The following is a 21005-nucleotide window of genomic DNA, read 5'->3' as shown; positions in this document are numbered from 1 at the left end:
AAAGAAATGGTATTCTAATGTTGTGTGTGTTTGAGTCCACAGTTTCTCATGAAAAGACTTGTTAATTGAGAAGTTACTCATCAAATTTGCTCAAACAAAGTTTCCATCACTAGTCACTGTTTCTCATCGTAAAAACAAATTCAAAGGAAAGACCAAATCCCGAGTGTTTTGCCCTTTTATTACATAATATTGTTTCTGAACTCTGAATGTCTGAAATTCCTCAGTATCGAATCCATATATCTGAAACTGAACCAAAACCTCTGCTTTAATAATACTGTGAATACCCATACAATATTTCTGAAACAAAAAAGCTAGAGAGAATGCAATATTACCACAATAAAAATAACAACAAGAGTATATAAGGGCAGTACGGCGCTGGGGCTCTGGGTTCAATTCCTGGACTGCCATCTGTGTGGAGGTTGTATGTTTTCACCGAGCTTGTGTGAGTTTCCTTCGAATGCTCCGATTATCTCCCACAGGCCAAAAACATACTGGGATAATCGGTCCTGGTGTGAGTGTGTCTATGTCTGTGTGCCACCCTGCCCTGCGCCTGTTGCTGACCAGGACAGACTCCAGTTCCCTATGACCCTGAATTTGAATAAAGTGGTTAGAAATGGACAGATGGATTTATATAAGAGTCACTAGGCCTGTCCTTTTAATTCCCTGTGAAAAGCATCCGCACATATGACCCTTCTCCTTTATAGAAAATGCCTCTAAACCGTGTTGACGTCTCTGTCTGTGATATATGTACATTCCAAGATTCAGCTGTCCAGCAAGCCCTCCCACACCTGCAATTTCCTGTCGCCAAGACAACAGGGGAAATATGTGGAGTATTTGACAGTAGGGTGGTGGGAACACAATGTAGGTGTTAGGAGCTGGAATGCAAGCTGCTGGCAGAAAGTAACTTGAGGAGCTTTGAGTACAAACAAGTGCTTATTTGTACTTCAGTGCAATTGGTATTTTTAAGCATGCCATAAGTTGCCAATATCTATCCATCTTTATTAATTGAAATTTTCAAAGGTTAAACCTAAAGTTCATTTAAAAAAAAGAGCATTAGACAGATCCTAAAATCTCCTTTAAAGCTTTAAATGTAATATGACCACACACAGCAGTTTTGTCACTTCACCCATTTTCATTGATACAACTCAGTTGTTGGTCTTCTACGACGATTTCACTCAACTCGTAGTAATAGTTTTAGCAGAGGAGGATGCAGTCCTCAGTTGTGTCACGCAGATGTCACAGGGCAGTTTGTAATTGTAACCTGGCTCATGCGGTATAGTATTCTTGCACAGGCCTGGCATGAAGGAAGGTTCTAACTGGGAGGAGAAATGACGGAGGTTAATGTCCACAGGTCTGCTACAGCGGTGTGCCTAGGCTGTTCCTCTGCAGCACTGCTAGCTCTCAATTTCATAGCTTTCTAGCAACACTTGTTCCGTTTCTTTATGATCACTACATAAGATTGTGTCACGCAATTTTTTTCACAGGATTTACCAAATGTCGCTTTACAATTGGTTTGGTCGCAACTTGAAGATGCATAAATCACATTACTCCCATTCTGTACTGAATGGAAAAACCCATAAAAACATAAATACGCCTACTGTATATACATAAGGTTATTATTTCTGTCCTAATATTTCACTCATATTTCACAGGAGATGCAAGCACAGTATTAATTAAAGTACCAATGAATGTGTAAGCTAACATTTCAGTCACTCAGACATAACTGAGGAAACAAAATATGAAGTCTTACTGGATCTCCTGGAAGTGTGTATAATGTATATTATATTAAATGTATAAACTGCATTGCACTTCTACTGTAAAAAGTTAAAGCACTAAAAATACTTTTACAGCTCCCTGGAGTACCCTACTGGAATTTGAAAAAGAAAAAGGAATGTGTGCTTTAACTTTTTCTCCAATTTCCATAAAATGCGCAAAGCTGGAGAAAAACTGGGGTAAAGCTCTCCTCACAGATATTGCGAGCAGCTGTGCAGTTTCGTGATGCAGAAACGAAAGACTGAGGAAATTTGGCATGGCCCATAATTCACAAGCCACTCCCTGATGCCTGCATTCGGAATCTGTAATTCGCAGTACTGTGTTTGTGTATGCTCTCTTTTTATAGTGGTCTCTGTGTTGCCCGTGAGTTGCTCAGTTTCCTTGGCAACACGAAGTGGTTGTAACAACAGAGACAGTACACATCATCCTGTTGATTAATCTTTCCAGCAGCGCCAAAGTAAGAGTGAAGATGTAGGAGAAACGCGTTGCTTAACACACTGGCGTTTCCCTGAAAAATTAAAGTACCCCCGCCAGACGATTCTCTTTCCCTCATCACCCTGAGCACATGGGTGGAGACAGCTTGCCACTCACCCACTCTGTAGACTCTCACCAAAGATAACCTCGACAATTTTTGAAGAGTAACTTAACTAAGTTTAAAAAAAAAAACTGAACATTTGATTTTACTTGATTTTTTTTTTAAAAAGGGATGAGTGGTTTAAGTTGCCGCTGACAGGGGTTCTGCACTCCTGTGCGAACAGGTGAAAGACGAGGTCTGTTATTTGCTTTTAATACAATAAAAAAATAGTCATTCTCTACCTAACTTAGGTATCCATCTACATACGTTATATTTAGAATTAAGAAACTTTCAAACTTGGGCCAGTCAGGCCAGCTTGCCTGTTGGTTACTAGCAGACTAAGGTACAAAGAATTCTATTTAGCCCTTTTTACAGGATCCTATGGAGTCCACTTCAAACATGCTTGGTAGACGGTTCCAGGCTCCCAGTGTCTCCCAAGTGCAGACTTGAACGGTCCGTAATGTCTTGTCTGCGTGTGTCCTTGGGTCCTGAGTTAGAGGAGCACGGAGAAGAGGAGAAAACATCACACACCTTGGCACCCTGAATGTGCAAATCATTAAAGCCTTAAGAAGTCCATTTAATTCATGAAAAATATAAATGTACTGATGAATTTACTCTTGTGCCTCCACCTGTTTTGAACATCTCATTAATTCACTTTCACGACTAAAAGATCCATGAGCGAATTGCATTCATGAGGACATTGCAAAGTACCGCATACCGAAGCTTTGTGCTTCTACAGCTTCACCCTTTTTGTGCAGATTCTTCTGAAATGGAGCAGTGTTGTTTTATGGAAACTGGGTGACGGGAGGTGCAAATTAAATGCACGTGTTTCTTTCTCAAGAACCAATGTGCATTTTTCGAATGTATCCGAAATGAACTTTCTGTGGAGTATATTCTTCGACATTCGTGTCACTTTAGGGTGGCCCACGATGCACTATCGCTTCTACGAAAACCTCACCAATGAGACTCAATGCACCACACCATACAAATACTGAAACTATAAGAAAATCTTGATTTTATAATAGGATAAGGATGTAGCATTGCCAGGTCAGTGATCACCAGATCTCAGAAAATAGAGACAAGCTGGGCCTGCTCAGTATTGGAGTTTGATGCTGCTAGGTGTCTTGGTGAACCAACAGGTGGCGCTCTCCCCTCTGGGCCTGAATTGCAAAGGGAGCACTTCAGCAAAGTGACATAAAACTAAGGTTCTGACCTCTTGTGGTCATCAAAGATATGATAGGATATCTGTCAAAACATTCAGGGGCGCTTTGCTGAAGTCCACCCTGCCATTGTACAATCTTGCCTCTCTAACGTGTCCAAACACTTTTTAGGCATTTTAGGAAAGGATTCACTACATATAACGTTGTTTGAGTGTATTAATGCACATTAATACAGGAAGCCCTCCAGTGCTGCTCTGTTGAGGACATTTACCTTTTTTGCTGTATCATAGCACATTTTTGATCACCCCAACTTTAATCCTTTCAATTCCAAGATTAGTATCAACAGGACTTTTCTTGCCTGCGACCTTTACCATCCCTCACTGCACAGGTGACCAGAACCCCTACAACAATGTGAGGCTTTATGTAATAGTTACTTTATGACAGGTATTTTAATTTGTCACATTCTCATGTCTCTAACAAAATAAGCAAGTCCTGCAATTAAACTTTGCAGCTCAGCCTGCCACACTTATAGCCTAACAAAACCACAGCTCCTGAAATTCTTGGAAAAAAGAAATCCAAAACTCTAGGATGTTGATACCCTCTAGTGGGTAACAAACTAAACTACAACTGGTCACTAATAAAATAACCCCCCTTGGCAATTCTGACGTCTTGTTCAGTTTGCACTTGATGTACTGACATTTCTAAATGCACTAGCTTCACAAAACGGTATTAGCCTGTTGGATCACAGGGACGCCTCAAGGAATGTAAATCTACACTATCGGGAATTTTAAAGATTCATTTAAAACTATTTGGATGCTAAAACTAGTTTTCAACGTTTGCTTGGTGAACTGATTTGGTTACAAATCTGAAATGTAGCAATGATCTTAAAGGAAGGTGGTTCCAGGGAAGAATAAAATTTAAAACTGTAAATGTTTGTCTGCACAGATTAAAGTTCACCTAAATATGGACCAAATATAGTTTCATTTGTATGGGTCACACCTAAACTAAACCTATTATCAATTAACCTTCTGCTTTAATACTTTAAACCTTTCAGAAAAAAAACAGGCTAATTTTAAAGTCTAATGGTTCTCATACTTGTGATGAAAACAGAATTCTAGTACATTACAGTAAAGCAGTGAAAATGTGCTCATTTCCATATAGAAGCACAAAGTATAATTTAATAAAACCCCCCACACTTACAGTCTTCCACATACCGGACTTCCTTCATCCGTGTCAAATGTGCAAGCAGGACACACGCTTTAAGTGTAGCATGAGGGAGTCCAAATCTACAAATGGTCTTGCATAAATACTTTCAAACTTCCAACTCAGAAGACTAAACATTGAAATATTCATCATTTTATTTTGTAAAAATCAGACATTACCACGTGCAGACTAAAAACCAGTGTAACAAATTCAACATGGTTCTAACAAAAAGTCTTAAATAAAGTGTCTGCAGCCAGCTGTAAAAAAATAAGGTCTATTTCTAGAGAAACCCTCTTTTCTTGCATCTGTACACACTTTTGCATACATACATCAAATTTTATACTGTCCAGGTTTACAACTTCAGCTGTGCAAATCATGACAATTCCTGAATTCAGCTTTTAAAGGTTGCTTTTATAAATCAAAGCATTTTTCTTTATACAGCAATTCTCTTTACACTGTAAATGAGTACTTTCATGTCCATAACTTACATTAAACCATTAAAGAAAAAAGGCAGGCAGCGTTCAACGCCTATGCCTGCTGTGTCCAGAATGGCTGCCACCATGATGCTTGCTTTTGTGAGTACGGTCATAAGAGCGAGACCGTTCCCGACGGTCTCGGTGATGACCTCTCTCGTGCTTGTGCTTCTTGGCAGCATCGGAGCGGTCTCTTGATTTACTGTGAGAACGTGAGCGGCTTGGAGATTTCTTCCTCTTGTGACCGTGCCTGCTGGGGATCTTGAGGTCATCGTTGCGGTGTTTGGACTTCAGATGAGGGGAGCCGTGGTTCTGGTGGCGACGGGGCGTCAGACTCCGGCTGTGAGATCTGCTCCGAGATCGCGAGCTGTATGTTCCAGATCGACTTCGTCTATTGTTGTAACTTGTGGGGGGAAAAAATTGAATAAGCAACCATTTAAGTGACAATGAAACTCACAAAACAAATCCTACTGTTACTCCCATCAGCCATTTCCTATCAAAACCTCTCAACAAATTTAACAAAAGTAGAAAGTGCATTATCAAACTATTCTGACATTCTTAGAGACTGCTTCATCTACCCAAGGAATCACAAAACCATAGCAAAGCCTTTGAACTTACTGTCTCCGAGGTGACCGAGAGCGAGACCTTGATCTTGTTCTTGACCGCGATCTGCTTACACTTCTACTGTTGCGGCTTCTCTTACTTTCCTTCCGAAGACTAAAGAAAAAAAAGTAAATTCATTCAATTGTGTTCATTAAATTTATATTAAATTCACCACAAAATTAATCATAATCATAAGGGCAACATGCATTATCCAGCATTTAGGAGACAAGCAATTCTATGGAAAATTCCACATCCACCAGTACTTCCTAGAAAATGTTTTACCGTACACCAGCACTCGATACTTTAAAAAGCTGATCTTAATTGGCATCTTTAAGCTTTAGCTCAGTAAAAAAATGTTGTACTCACCCATTGTGAGGGCTCTTTGAGCTCTGCTGTCTGTCTTCTGGTTCCTTTTTGACAGCTTTTAAAGTCTGAGTATTAGGAGATTTTTCATCCAGCTTTGGTTCTCTTGGAGAAGCTATAAAAAGAGAAACGAAAAACATTTAAGTTTGCACACAATCTCTCAGAATGAATACAAAACCTTTTAAACCAAGTAAACTGGATAAACTACTTCAGGCTGTCAAGCACTAACACCTTTAGTGACTTACATGGTTTTGAACCAGGGGAAAAACCACCTAAGGTTGAAAGAGCTGGTGTCCCATCAGGGTTGAGGCCTTTAGCTTTCAGCTTAGCTTCCTGTAGAGCCACTTTGCGCTTTTCCACCTCCTTTTCAAGTAACTCATAATTAGGCTGAAAGGAAACCAAAAACAACAAATTAATTTTCCCTTAACATTAACCCCCCTCACCCTGACACCAAATGATACTTCTGAATTGCTCACCTTCTTTCTTGTGTAAAGTTTCAAAGTTGTAATGCAGATCTCCTTTATCTCATCTTCAGTAGCACCAAACAAAAGATACCAGTGAGGCTTGCAGGGAAGAGGAATCTGCAGATTTCAAGCAAAGAACAAATTGAACAGACTGCTTAATAACAAAGGAAAATAAAACAGATCAGGTGAAACTAGCAATGCACTCACCTGAAGAGCTCTTGCAGCAAGGTAGATACAGGCACAAGCAATTGTTTCTGCTTGAAATCTCACAAACACATTGGTTCGCAGAGAGTCATTCATGTAATTCCTAGAACACAAACAGAACAATGTTCCAACATCTCCCACCTGTTTTAAGGGAACTAGGAAACTACTACAAAAGTAATTGGAGACTCAATTTAACTTGTCCTCTATTTCTCTCAAGCCTGTCCAAGGACATAAAACATCCCTTCTTATAGGAATCATGAAAGCAAACAGAATACTTCACTGCAACAATGTTTTCATTTAAATAAAGAACTGATAATAAGATACTGGTATTTTTGGTGAAGGATTAACTGGATAATCCAGTTAATGAATGATGTTCTTTGTAAAGTCTAGAGAAATTCAGTCGGTCAAAATAGAGAAACAAATAATCAAAGCACTGAACACATCAATGCTCTTGGTTAGAGGATACGCTCTAACAAGTTCTAGGGCAAATGTTTTCTTGCTTTATGATTTCAGAAAAAAAATGTAATGGACTAAAAAGACCCTTTATTTAAATTGTACCAAAATGAACACAAAAGGGAAAAGATTTTACCCACCTTCATATTAAAGTCTAACCTGTAAGCTGCTCTTAAAAAAATCTAGAAGCTACATAATTTTCACAATGTCTGGCAACATGGCTAGGCGTGAGCTGAAAAGCTTCAGCATCTAAATTAAAAAAGTGCTCCATTAAAAAGAGATGAAATTTTACAGATCATGCTCTCTGCTTGAAGACAAAACCCGAAAAGAGTCGAGTATGAAAACACTTCTTAAAACCAAGTTCATCTGTAATATACAGACTATTAAAAATGAAAAGATTTCTACCTCCTTGATGTTAAAAATGCTACATTGCTACTCAAAAAATAACAATTACATCTGGAAGCAAAAATACAAATCCTTTGACACCCATGAAAACAAGATGATGTTGCCAGATGGGTAAGGACCACTTCAGTGAATCTCGGCTGAGACCTTGCACTGGATTGGCGGGAGAGAAGGGCAGCCAATTGGGAGATTCCTGAGGTCATGTGGTTGAAGGAGCAGAGTTCAGAGGGCAGTATGAGACTTACCATCATGGACTACCCTTTAATCAAAGAGTAGAAAGAAAGGACAAAGTTAAATTGAGTTCTCCATTACATTTAAAGAAAAAAACAGCCATGATTTCACAAAGACATGTTGAATAAGCAATTCCATGAGATGCAGAACTGCAATGTTGCCTAAGTTAATGCAAGAAGAAATACATTTTAAAGACAAGAACACGTATAATGAGTAAGCTTAATCTACTTACCAGGCTGTTTGGACCAGAGTTTGATTTTTCTCACATTCAAGAACTTGAAGGTACATCACAATTATCTGAAATTAAGCACACAGTGCACATTATAGATTTGAAAAAGTTAAGTCTCCCATGCGCTGCTCACAATTTGGATTTAACCACTAAGCAACTGCAGCAAGAGCAATCTCTGCTGGAATGTACAGAACCCCTTTTCTGATGCCTCTTGAACCCACAACCTAAAAGTCAAGCTGCTCTGAACTTGTAACATCCTATGAAGTTCGCAATTTGAACTCACCTTGTGCGGATGCTTGACATGAACGCAGAACCCCAGCTCCTTCAGCACTCTCCTCTCTGCTTTGATTACTTGGTTTTTGGTGTTAATGTAGTTCTGATCAAGAATCAATGGTGTTGGTGTCCTAATTTATAAAACAAAATAAAAATGCATTTTGCAGGCAAACAAAAAAAAGTTTGTTCTAGTTCTATTTTCCCTTCCAACCAACTAAAGGCAACAGAACCTAATTTAAACTCCTGTAACTGCAATATAAGCTTTGGTGTTATGCTGCCCATGTAATACTAAGTGTTAAATCTGGTATTTCCACACATGCATCTATGAAAGTAAACAAATGCTTACTTGCACAGCATCACAGCTTTGACAGGAATCAATCCCAGTACAGCTACATTCAACAATTTAAATCTTAAATCATCCTTTATACCCTGGAAAAGCAACTTCAGAAATAATCCATTTTTTTTCAAATCAGCCTCCGGGTAATGGAGGTAAGTACTAGAAAACCAAACTCAAGCCTATACAAGTTTTAGAAATTCCAATACTGCAGAATCCAAAAGCTAATATAAAATTCAACTACCATCTTCTATAATCAAATATTAACTACCAGTCAACAGAGAAGAAAGCTGTTAAAACTATGAAAATACCAAACTCACAAATGCAAGATCTAGTTAAAACTAGCATCCTCTACTTCATAACACTTCTAAGAGATGCCCTACTGCACAGAACAGCTCTTATTTGAGCTCAGCAAAAATTGTATATGTGAACTGACATACAACTTGTGTTTGATCAATACGGGAGCCAAACTTCAATGACAGGACTGTATTTGGCAAACAGGACAAAAAAACCTCCTTTGCATTCCATTGAAATCCTACATAAAGTTCACACAGAACTCCACCCAAGGAGATGTGAAAATCCACCTGCCATCAACACATTTATCATCAATGATGCACAGCTGCAGTCACAAAAAAACACACGGGCAAAAAATGATTTGCTTTATCATTTTCCAATGCAAGATGTTCAGATGTGCAGCTGCTTTAAGCTTCAATATCTGTATTGCTCCCTATCACTTCAAGGAAAATGCAAAGGATTAAAAAATGAGTTTAAGAGGTCATGTTTTAACCTTGTGTAACTGTTTGCAATTGCAATAGCCACAAAAGTACTAGGAATAAATCATACTTGTTTCTTTCAGATATTTCTCTAAACTACAAGTAATGGTACATTTCATTTTCTACAATCCGAAGAACCATTTCAAAGTCTTCAATTAAGCAAGCATTTCCAAGGTGGAAATGGACACTAGGGTGAACTCAGTTTTAACAAGAAAAGGTTAATATTGAAAGTACATTAACTTCAAACCCTTAATTTCAAACCAAATCAGCTCAAGTATGGGATTTTCAGGTTCTCAGCAGGAAAACTGATCAATTAGGTACTTAAAACGCAAGACAACTTAAGTAATAAAACCTCTCTTCAGTTTAAAAAGGGTATTCTGGAAAACTGAATGGAAAATTAGCAATTAATGCAGCAAAAGTGAAAAATATATTCTATTTTATGAATCTTGCACATTATTACAATGGTGTTCTTATTATACCAGTTGAGTTATTCACAAACGCAGGCAGGACATTAAGTCTACACTAGTTTCAAAATCTAAAACCTGGTGGCAGAATCAATTTTCAACGTGTATGGGGGATACTTAATCAAGAGGTCTTAAAAAAATAAATAAAACGTACATGCGAAATGTATTTCTGTGAAAGCCATGGCATGTGTTGCAAATGTACCACCTGGACAGCAAAGACTAAAGCTTAGACTGAGATACAGGAGTTTTCCAGACGCTTTCACCAGCGGCCAACCTGACAGTCCCCGATTCCAGTGACCCGTTCTCAGACCACTGGCTTCTTCATGGGGAATTCACTGTTGCCATGCCGACAGCTTCATCTCTACGTACCACTCCACATCACCCAGGCTTTGGTAAATGTAGCTGGTCGCTGTTAGTTGGTTGCAAGGGAAAAAAGAACTGAAGTTAATACCATGGCCTAACTTTACCCTGAACAAGTTAACACAAAAATATGGTAAGGACGAAACATGTACTAACTAAATCTGCTCACTAATTCTCACTTGCTAGAATAACATATTCAGTTCTTAAGATGGTAACCCAAATGTCAGTCACTATTAGACAGTGAAACACCCCACACTAGGTAAGCATTTAGCACATACAAAAATAAAAACTGAAGATGGCTTACAAAAAAATCTAGAGAGCAAAAAAAGATTACCTGCCAATTCATTTCAAAGTTTATAGAGAGGGAAAAGCATATTACAGAGTATTTGGAGTCTACTTACAAAACAGTAGAGCATAAGTTCAAGATGTTTCAGATTTTAATAAATCTATTTAAGAGATAGTTTAACTTACATCAAAAATGAGAGCAATTAAAACTGTAAAAAAAACCTGATATGGGGGAGAAAAAACTGACAATTGAGGAGCAAGGTTACACAATTGAGGGACTTTAGAATAATGCTTACCTTTTTCCTCTCAGCTGCCGTAAATGATGAAACACATTTATCACATCCCTTATACGCCTTGGTGCTTCTTCGATCTTTGAGGCGAGATTTACGCAAGCCATGGCAACAATCTGAAAACAAGTCATTTTAATTAGGCAACATGGGTCCTCAGCAGAAACACAGCAAATCACAGAAATCATCGGACACTTTCGGGGGGGCTGTCATTTAACGCGGATCTTCACGCATATCCTCGCAATCTTTCTGGACCCCATCTTGGTACATATTTCAGATCCTATGTGCACAACGTTAAGACAAAGGGCTCCAAAACACGCTGGGCCTATTCACCGGATGCAGGCCCCCCACACCTACTGCTAACTGCTGCTCGGAAGAATGTGGTGACGTCATTTGAATTATCCGGCAATTTTTAGTTTCGCTTCCTCGCCCTATTAACTCTCAAATCACGCGATCAAATGCATCGTTGTCTCACACGTATCGTACAAATTAAAATTAAACCTCATACGTTCATACAGTGAAGCCACCTTAAAAACTAACCATCAAGCAGGGCGACAGTCGGGCCTTTGTTCTTGCGCATCTCTTACGAAGTTAAAAAAAACAACAGCCGCCTTTTTAATTACACTTTACCACCTCGGCTTTGAAATGCGGGTCTTTCTCGTGGACTTCTTTTTCGAAGTCCACGGCTGCCGCATTTAAATCGCCGTCTTGTGCGCTTTGCCCAGCCTTACTGGAAACGTGTTACACAACATGGCGCTCACGCCGAAGTGCGCACCGCTAGTTCAGGCACAGGAGGACAAAAGAACTCACCTCAAAGCTGTGTTTCACGTAGGACTTCGAGTAGAAAAACCGGTGAAAAAGCACTTGCCCCGTAGCCATGGCCACCTACAAAACGAGGAAGGAAAAGAATGAGTCAAACGACATCACAACGGCCCATCTTGCACAACATGGCGCCCGCCATTTTGTCATTTATAGTCTCTTCGCCAACAGGAAAAGACAACATAACCGCATTCTCGCGGATCGCGATTCACCGGGGAAATTTACTAGTAAAGCACAGTAGCTACGATCACAATCATAATATGTGTTTTGCGGTGTTTTTCAGTCCCTAATGCCTGTTTTTAGCTATTACACACTTAATGGACAATGGAAACTACGGCACAGGTGGCTTTAAAAAAGCCGAAAAGAACCAAATTACATTATTTTCTTATATAAAAAGAAAAATAACACCCAGAAAAAGAACGCTGCCGCGCCGGGGGCCGGTTTCTCACATACCTGTGGCAGCCGGAGCAGAATACCGGCCGACTGGATCAGCTCGCAGCCCAGGATACGGAGGTCGGTCTCGGTGTGGAGGTCGAGGCCATCCAGCATCGACGGCGTTGGGGAGAGCCTCTCCTCCGGGATGAGGGAGTTGTCGATGGTGAGATAGACCTCGGAATAGAGCTTGTCGCCGATAAGTATCCCTTCATTGGCGGCAGGGATGTTGGGGACAGCAGAGACAGAACCGCCGGCCATCTTAGCATCAGTCGAAAGTACTCAACTCGGCACCCGCACCGCGAGTAGGAAAGGGACAGCGGTGACGTAGGCAGGCCGAAGAACACCGACACCAGGCGCGGTGAACTGTATCCGCCCACAAATAAATACAACCCGGGGAAGAAGTAGTCCCTGTACTCCCGGTGTCGATTTTCAAAAGTTAAAATCGTGCAATGAAAACAGGACTGTTCCGTTTTTCAGTTCAACACAGATGGCTTTACACACACTTTATCTGGAATCATATACTATGTACACCTTTAAATTATTATAATAAAAACAAAACTGAAAATAAAGGGGCACAGGCAAGTTTTCGCTGTTCTTTGGTTGTTGGTGTTTCTTTGTTTCAGTTTTGAGGTTTTTTTTGTATCGTGTGGGGTTTTATTTGATTCTAAGTTATTGTTTGCTTTGTCAAAAAATTGTAAATGTTGAAATAAAAACACATAATATAACTTGATCATACAGCTACAAGTGTATAATAATTAGCGACGGCGCACAGGAGTAACTTTAACTTCTATCAAACTGGAAAATTATATGAAGAGAGGACGTTTTTGAAACCCAAGATACGATAAAAGCTCCTTGTTATGTTTAAATGCGTAATATTCAGAATATCGATTCTGTGATGTTTTTGTTTTGTGACCCTGCGTGTGTGCTGTACTCCACTGACTGAAAACACAACACAACACATCAGGACCAGAAGACATGCTGTCCTCACAGCACTATCTCACCCCGTTATAGGGACGATCAATAGCGCTGATTGTTGTTTTCTGACATGTTTTTGATAAAGTCCTCAATGATTTACAAGCACATTCTGTGTTATATGCGATTGCAAGTTCAATTCATGCAGTCGTTTTTGTCTGCACGATTTTACATGACAAGCGTTCGTGCCTTTTCGGAGGCGTGAAGGACCGTCTCCCCTTCGCCGTCTTCCAAGCCAACACCTTTAGCGACATGTGCATTTCAATAATCCACTGTTTCGGGACCCTGTGGTCACTGCGGTCGGCCAGCGAGGCGCCTTTTCAAACCCTTCACCCACCCCGTCGTGACTGGGGAAGTCCCCGCGACCTCGCACATATCACTCCGCCGCCGGTCCGCCCGTGTGACGTCAACCGCTCTTTTCCTGCGAAATGGACCCTGGGAAACGTCTGTGCGACGTAAGCCGAGCGGCGCTCTGGCGGCCGCGGTGCCCAGACGCCCACTTCACTTCGGCAGCCGTTGTCGTCACTTACCGGCTTTTGTGCTCGGTTTCCGGCTTCTCTTTCCTAAGACCCGTAGGAAGCAAGTCAACGTTAGGGGGCGGTAGGCAAGGAAGCGAGTTTAAAGTTTGTTGCGGAGTTCGGCCAGCGTAGTTTTTAACTATTTTGTTTTTAACACAAGATAAGAAAACGGTGAAAAGACTCGTGCTGGCAGAGGTGTGTGGTTCAGCTGAGAGGGACGGCACGTACCAAGTATTTCTGGTTCCTCAAAGTCAAGTAAAAGTTGTGTTTTGAAAAGGACAGGTATACAGGCGAGTGGCAAAAGGTGAAACGTATGGTGGGTGATCGATTAAACAACTCCTTTACAGTCATTTCTTTGTTCCAATTAAGTTTTATCTATGAGTGTCAGGCATTGCATGTGTAGTGAAGATGGTCTTCTCGCCTTTTAACGATAAGAAAAGAACCTAATAATTTTAGACGTAAAATTTGGTTGCTAGTAGCTAATAGGATGATCTCATCCAGCCATTTCTTGAAAGAAACCGGATTTTTTGGCTTCAGCAACATGGTTGGCTCCCACAGTCCTTTGTGTAAAAAGTGCCTCCAGTTCTTTGTTAAAAATGCCCCTCCCTAGTTTCCACCTGTATCATGTGGTTCATGTTTCTCTATTGATTCTGAGTCGATTTGGTTGTCTTTGTTAGTGCATTTGAGCATTTTCAATAAATTAATAAGGATCCCTCAATCTTCCAGGTTTCAGACTATAAAATTATTGCTAATTTCTGGAGTGATTCTAGAGCTACAACATAATTTTCATAACATGGTGAGCACAAGTGCATATAATATTCTAAAGTAGGTAATACTAGTTCATTGTACAATTTTAACAAAACATTCCATGATTTTAATTCTACTCTTTTAACCATGTAAGCATTCAGTTTGTCTTCATTATCACTTCCCCATAGCCTAGAGTGAAAATAGTCTAAAAACACCTAAGTCTTTCGTAATAAGCAGATGTTTCACATTTCACGCCAAGCGCAATGTTTTCCATTTTTATATTTGTAATTTACAGTTTTGCCACCTGCAACACTGTGAAAAATAAAAAAAAACTGACTCCTAGACCTTATAAGATCTTATGATTTCATTTTTTTTGCTTGCCAGGTTACATCTTGCTTGAACTGCTATCATTATTTCAAATGCTGCACTGCAAATGTACAAACCTACATATAAGGTCCCTGTGATTTTTTTTGTCTTTGAATCCCACTCCTAAACACATGAATGCAGCAAATTAGTGATTTATAAGTGCACCTTTCAAGCACACTGCTGAAGTGAGTTTTCTCAAAATGAAGCTTTAGACTAGAAATAAAATCAAAATTTAGTTAAACGTCTGTGGTTCAGAGAATACAAAACCAACACTTTGACAATGACAAAGCTGGGGGCTACATTTCATTAGGAGATCGATCAGAGGACCATCTGGGTTAGTTTCCTGTTCTACCCAATACTCAAACAATCAGTGTGGGGGTACGAACAGGTAAAACTTGTTCAACCTGAAAATCAGCCCCGTTGTTTAATTGAGATCCAAACAATGTGGGCAAACACAAGCTAGTGGAAAAACCAGAAAGCCTTTTTCAGACTGAGTACTCACTCCCTGTGGTTAAGTATTTTAACAATAAAACCTGGTTTTAACCCAAGGAGTTATTCTCTCTGATTATATCATGTCAATTTCACTAGAACTGATTTTTAAATTAAATTAAATTAGGGAGGCTGCAAAGGATCAAGTTAAGGTTTATTCCATGATGAAAAGAAAATAAAAGAAACGTTTTGGCTGTGGAGCCTTCTTCGGTGTGAGGAGGTGTCAAGTGTAATATTACATTGGAAACAGAAATTCCTCTTTAAATTATTTTCCGGTTTTCATTTTTCTGTAGACTGTATTACTCAAAAACACCATTCATGTAAGTGTATAGAATACGAAATAAGAAAACATTAACATGGACGCCAGTTGTTTTCACGTTTTCTTTGTTAACTCATTAAACACTTTTAATCATCTCTCTGTTTTGGGGGGATTTGTGACCCCAAAATTGTGCTGGTGAACGTCCATATAGCCACAGTCCGTGAACAGAGCTCTGATTTCCCATTCATAACATTCGAAAGAATAATCTTAGCATCCCACTAGCAGCGTTGCACAAAAGCACATTAACGTATTGCAGAATTCATCAGTTCGATATTCCGTCATTCAATTTTCTCTGTAAAAGCCCGTGCGCTACTGCAAACTGAATAGCACGTGTTTAACCCTCGGTTTTGGATGAGGCTTGCTGTATTCCTGAATGACCTGCAGAGCGCCGGGCTGCTTGTTCTCCAGAGCGAGGTCTAGAGCCGTCTCCTTCCAGTGCGTCTCCAGCGAGGCGTCGGCCCCCTTGTCCAGCAGGAGCTTCAGCATTTTGCTGTGGCCCCTTTCCGAGGCGAGGTGCAGGGCGGTCTTGCCCAGCCGCTCCTTGGCGTTCACGTCGGCGCCGTAGTGCAGCAGCAGCTTGGCCGCCTCCGCGTTGCCTCTCAGGGCGGAGTGGTGCAGGGGCGTCATGTGCAGCAGGTCTCTGGCGTCGAGCGCGCCCCCATGCAGGATCAGCAGATGCACGGCCACGCAGGAGCCCACGCCCGCTGCGAGGTGCAAGGGAGTGACGAGATCCTTGTCGGCTTCGTCGGCTGCGGCTCCTCCTGTCAGCAGCTGCTGTATGATCTGTTGGGGGGGGGGGGTGAAAAGGCATTAACTGGGTGAGCCGCGCCGCGCTGTTCGCCATCTGTGCCCCTCTGCTTCAGACACAGCAAAAAAAAAAAACCTGCTCTGCAAGAGGAATGGAGGCAACCTTTCGACAGTCATTTCTGAGTAACAAATCAGTATTTCTTATTTAGTGTCTAGCAGAGCTGTGGTTTATGCAAACATTATGTCACTTACAGATTTTGACACCCTGCTGACAGAATTTATCTTACAGTTACTCACACCTCTACCGCAGTATACAGAAAGAGCATCTGGAATTTCTCAGTGACTCCCAAACCATTTACAGTATTGGATGTAGCTCTTCAAATTGGAGGTATGGTAGTTAGAGCTATTGTCTTGTGACGCCTGGGCTCTGTTCTGGCCTGGGTCTCTCACTGGACTGACTGCATTCTCTCCATACAGTATGCATTGGTTTCCGTGCCCAGGCACCTGCAGGCTAGTTTAACTGAAGTCTTTAACTGACCTGTGTTCAAGTTTATGTTTATTGCCATTATACTCATACACAGGTATATGGTATAACGAAATGCTATTTACCTAGGTCTTGGACGGTAAGCAGTGCAAAAAACAACAACAATACATTTGTATAAGAAAAGAAAGACAGAGATAACAGGCAATGTGCAGAACAACAACAGGTAACAGGTAATGTGCAAAACAACATCAGATGTGCAAAATCATACATCAACAGACTGGAATAAAGGATAGAAAATTATGGGGAGTGAGCTTCTTGACATGCGAGGTAGAGGTAGATTTCAATGTGTGTTTGAGTTTTGGTAAAGAGAGAAGGCACTGTTAAGGGTTCAGATTGTGGGTGAGAGAGGCAGGGAGTTTAAAAGTTTGATAGGGTGGGGGGGTTAAAACTGTCTCCAAGTCTGAGTGTGTGTGCCCTGTGATGGACTGGTGTCTGTCCTGGCTAGGATGAGGTCCCAGTTTGCACCCTATGTGTCTTTTAGCAGTGGTCTGTACTAGGATTGGTGTCTCTCTGGTACAGGATGGATGCTGCTCTTGAGCTTAGCATTCTGCAGCATTCAATAAATGGTTATTATTTGTTCTGGAGTTGTTGAAAGAGAGAGAGAGAGCAGTTTCCCTTTCTAAAACCAAGTCTGTTTTTGCTGGTTGTCTACGTACTTGGAGCAACTTGCAGTCGACTGAAATGTACCTAGTTTTATAACCAAGGTCCTGAAGAAGAAAGACTGGAGATGAACATGCTTCCACGAAGGGTTAGGCAAAGGCCAGTCACCTTCTTGTTTCCAGCCGCGGCGCAGAGATGCAGGGCGGTTTGCCCGTTTTCGGTCTTGGCGTTGACGTCGGCCCCTCGGCTCAGCAGGTGCTCCACGCTGGGCTCGCTCTGCGCCAGCGCGGCCAGCTGCAGCGGGCTCATGCCGTTGCTGTCCCTGTCGTTGACCGCCGCGCCGCAGCCCAGCAGGAGGTCGGCCGTGGGGCGCTGGCCGTTGAACGCGGCCCAGTGCAGAGGAGTCCACCGGTTCACGTCCCTGCCGTCCACCTGCGCGCTGTGCCTCAGCAGGGCCTGGGCGGCGCCCAGGTGGCCGTGGGCCGCGGCCAGGTGCAGAGGCGCCTTCCCCGAGCACGAGCGGATATCCTGCGACGCCCCCAGCTGGAGCAGGTACTCCACCACCGCCGTCTGTCCGTTCCAGGCCGCCCGGTGCAGAGGAGTGCAGGCGAAGAGGTCGCAGCTGTTGATGTCCGCGCCCCGGTGAAGGAGGAACTTGACCAGGGGAAGGTGGCCGCAGAAAGCCGCGTAGTGAAGTGCCGTCCAGCCCTGAGGGTCCCTGCGTTTCGATGCAGACAAAGTGAAAACAGAGAAAGAGCCGGGCAGCTCATCCTTCATCCTCCTGGATTACAGCTGGAACGCTCATTAATCTTCTTCAAGCACACAAGCCTGATCTACACCAAAGGTTTGCAAAACTGTGGTCCACAGTATTATAATAATAATAATGATAATCTTTATTTTATATAGCACCTTTAAATGAGGCTTCTCAAAGCGCTTTACAGAACGGCAACAAAGATCAGTTGTAAGACAAAGAGGCAGCGAAGTACAAAAAATAATTTATTCGAATAACAACTTTCTTATCAGTTATAGAAAGGGGTTGACTACATTTAATGAAATAATAACTGTATTATTTACTGTTAACTTTCTTTGTAACCTTTTTAAATTATCTGACAGTGCTTCTTGTTCTTTTAAAGCAGTTCAGTCAGGGGTTCCCAGTGAAAGAGATGGGGTCCACAGCCCGGAGTCTCAGACTGAATGCCAGATTCTTTATATCTACACTGATTATAATGTGCCGGCAGATATTTATTTTAAAAATCATGGATCATAGATAATCCGGTAAAAAAAAAAGTAAAGAAAATACAAGCCCACAACAACAAAGTAATTAAAACAACAATGTTATCCATATAATAACAAGCTAATGATTACAGACAACACTGATCACCACCAGTAAAACTGGATTATCTTTACTGAGGAACAGAAACACCTCAGTGTGTAGTGTTCAGTTTACATAACTCGTTAAGAGAGAGATGCACTGGCATTATGTTATGTACTAGTACAACATTTTATATTTAAATCCTCATTGCGTCACTGTGTTTACACCTATTCCACACTTTAGTTCTGACTTAACAGACATAGCGTTTAACATCCACTGTAGGTGCTGTAGCAGACTGGACCGATTACACATAAATGATGGAAAGGTGTAATTGTTCAATACTCACTGGCAATCAATTGAGATCCCTGCTTTGAGAAGGGCTTTAACCTGCTCCAAGCACCCAGTCCAGGCAGCCTGGTGCAGTTTGCTCTGGTCCATGGCGGGGTGATAGACTCCTGACTGAAAGCGAGGCCATCTCTGGAGCTGCCATTCCTTCAGACTGGGCGTTCTTCTCCACCTCTTCTCTACTGCGTGCAAAGAAACCGAATCATGCAGCTCCATCCATTTCCAGAAAACTTCAGGCCCGGCTGCCATGGCCAAGGTCTGAAAAACCAAATCATGGGCCTTTACTGATAGCGTCCATGCTGAAAATAGGAGGAGAAAGACGGAGAAGTGCAAGTGAAGGAGCCCCTTTTCTGATTTCGAGCAAAGGTGTGCTCAAGTCCAACTGCACAGGTTATTTTCTGGAATGAGGTAAGTAGCTAAAATGACCAGCAGGGGGAACTAGGCAACAATATGAGTCTCGATGCAAGGAGAACAGTTGTAACCCTTTCATGCACCAGAAATTCTTTTAACTCAATACTTCCTCAAGCTAGAAATATAACTGTCGCCATATGTAGAATGACATACGCATGAAAAGCCCAAAAAACGAATTGTGCAGGTTTCTTGTTACCCTGGCTTGGAGGTCAAAGATAATACAGATTGGTTTAAGTTGCCTTTTTGCTCAGTGCACTGCTGTTAATAAGTCCTCTCTGAGTAATGTTCCATCACCTCCCAATATAAGCTGCTACCCAACAGTTGCAGTGCTGTGATGATCTGGGAAATAGCTGAATCTAGAGGACTTCTGCCTTATAATTTAGAAGCTGGTGACTCACAGCAGAGGTAGGTAACTATAGCAACAGCCTATTAGCAGTGGGTTCTGTGTGATTCTGATTTTCATGCTAAAAAATCTTGATAGAGCTATCAATACCACGATTTTCAAAAGAGCCGTTAAACTCACACATAGGAAAAGAAAAAATATCTGTAGTTACTGTACTTCCAGCACATAAACAAAGAAAGCGATAGCTCCCAACAGTATTAATTCCAGACATTAATAAGTAAATTTATCCCTTCCTTACAAACCGAGAAAAAAAATATTAATCAATGAAGAGTTTCTATATCACAAGTCTACAAGACACACATGACACCCCTTCTACTACACACAAATGCACAATGATACACAGACCTCTGGAAAACGTCTTACCACTAATGTTTCAATCCAGGTTTCTCTGAGAATTTGCTCCCACACAAATTCCTACGATCACCCTCCAGGTGAAGAAGGTAGGGGTTGCTCCAGAAATGTTTTAAACTTTTTTTATAAATCCTGTTTATTGTAAAACAATTCTACCTTTCCTCCCACTTGCAATTGTAATACCGGCATTTTAAATTTGATTTCCAAATACCATTTATTGATATTTCAACACCAGCTTCTTAATGTGTGTTTAAGCTCTTTCTGTATCATTAAAAGCAATCGGATGTCCTTGCCTTGCTATGAAGATGGACTCAATTTACAGGAAAATTAACCATTTGTACCAAACATACGACAGAGCATATTTGTCCTAGGAAGATGGTTAACAGCAGTGTACTGTCTGTGAACCTCAGATTACAATTTAGAAGTTGCCTACCACACATATCCCATCCAGCAGTGTTTTTCATTCCTCCATTATTCCTGATGGGGAGCACCTTCCCGGAGCTATGCAGAACGAGAATGCAAAAAGTCTTGTAGATCAGCATCTTCTGATATGAACCTGATGATGTTTGCTTTTTTGCATGAGGTTGCCATGGAGTGTCTTATTGTTCTTTCTACATTGTATAATAAAATTTGAAGGGGAGGGGAGGAAACTCTAATCTGTCAGGCTACAGTTGTGCGCATGCTTAATACCTGTAGCTTGACCAGAGAACATTTGCCTC

The 21005-nt window shown here is 41.3% G+C and overlaps 2 protein-coding genes across 3 annotated transcripts; both read right to left on the bottom strand.

The window, feature by feature from the left end:
• Nucleotides 1–4847: 4847 nt before the first annotated feature.
• ccnl1a (cyclin L1a) lies at nucleotides 4848–12482 on the bottom strand. Its single transcript, XM_088913869.1, has 11 exons — nucleotides 12181–12482; nucleotides 11719–11793; nucleotides 10918–11027; nucleotides 8416–8536; nucleotides 8136–8200; nucleotides 6821–6920; nucleotides 6626–6730; nucleotides 6395–6536; nucleotides 6153–6264; nucleotides 5802–5900; nucleotides 4848–5586 (listed from the first exon to the last, which is right to left on the bottom strand). The coding sequence occupies exons 1-11, from the start codon at nucleotides 12418–12420 to the stop codon at nucleotides 5232–5234; spliced, it is 1524 nt and encodes a 507-aa protein (XP_088769995.1). The 5' UTR covers nucleotides 12421–12482; the 3' UTR covers nucleotides 4848–5231.
• A 2906-nt stretch (nucleotides 12483–15388) lies between these two features.
• Nucleotides 15389–20870, bottom strand: ankrd67 (ankyrin repeat domain 67). 2 transcript variants are annotated; one of them, XM_088913562.1, is made up of 4 exons: nucleotides 20720–20870; nucleotides 19123–19420; nucleotides 17633–18182; nucleotides 15389–16356 (listed from the first exon to the last, which is right to left on the bottom strand). In XM_088913562.1, exons 1-4 carry the CDS (start codon nucleotides 20826–20828, stop codon nucleotides 15883–15885), a joined length of 1431 nt encoding a protein of 476 aa, XP_088769688.1. In that variant the 5' UTR covers nucleotides 20829–20870; the 3' UTR covers nucleotides 15389–15882. The 2 variants fall into 2 exon arrangements, with proteins under 2 accessions (XP_088769688.1, XP_088769687.1); XM_088913561.1 differs by having other exon boundaries at nucleotides 19123–19379; nucleotides 20720–20806.
• Nucleotides 20871–21005: the final 135 nt, after the last annotated feature.

The sequence above is a fragment of the Atractosteus spatula genome, chromosome 4, assembly GCF_055471065.1.
Source record: "Atractosteus spatula isolate fAtrSpa1 chromosome 4, fAtrSpa1.hap1, whole genome shotgun sequence".
NCBI classification, from domain to species: Eukaryota; Metazoa; Chordata; class Actinopteri; order Semionotiformes; family Lepisosteidae; genus Atractosteus; species Atractosteus spatula.
The sequence above is the reverse complement of the archived record's forward strand: the minus strand, read 5'-3'. Positions and strand labels throughout refer to the sequence as shown.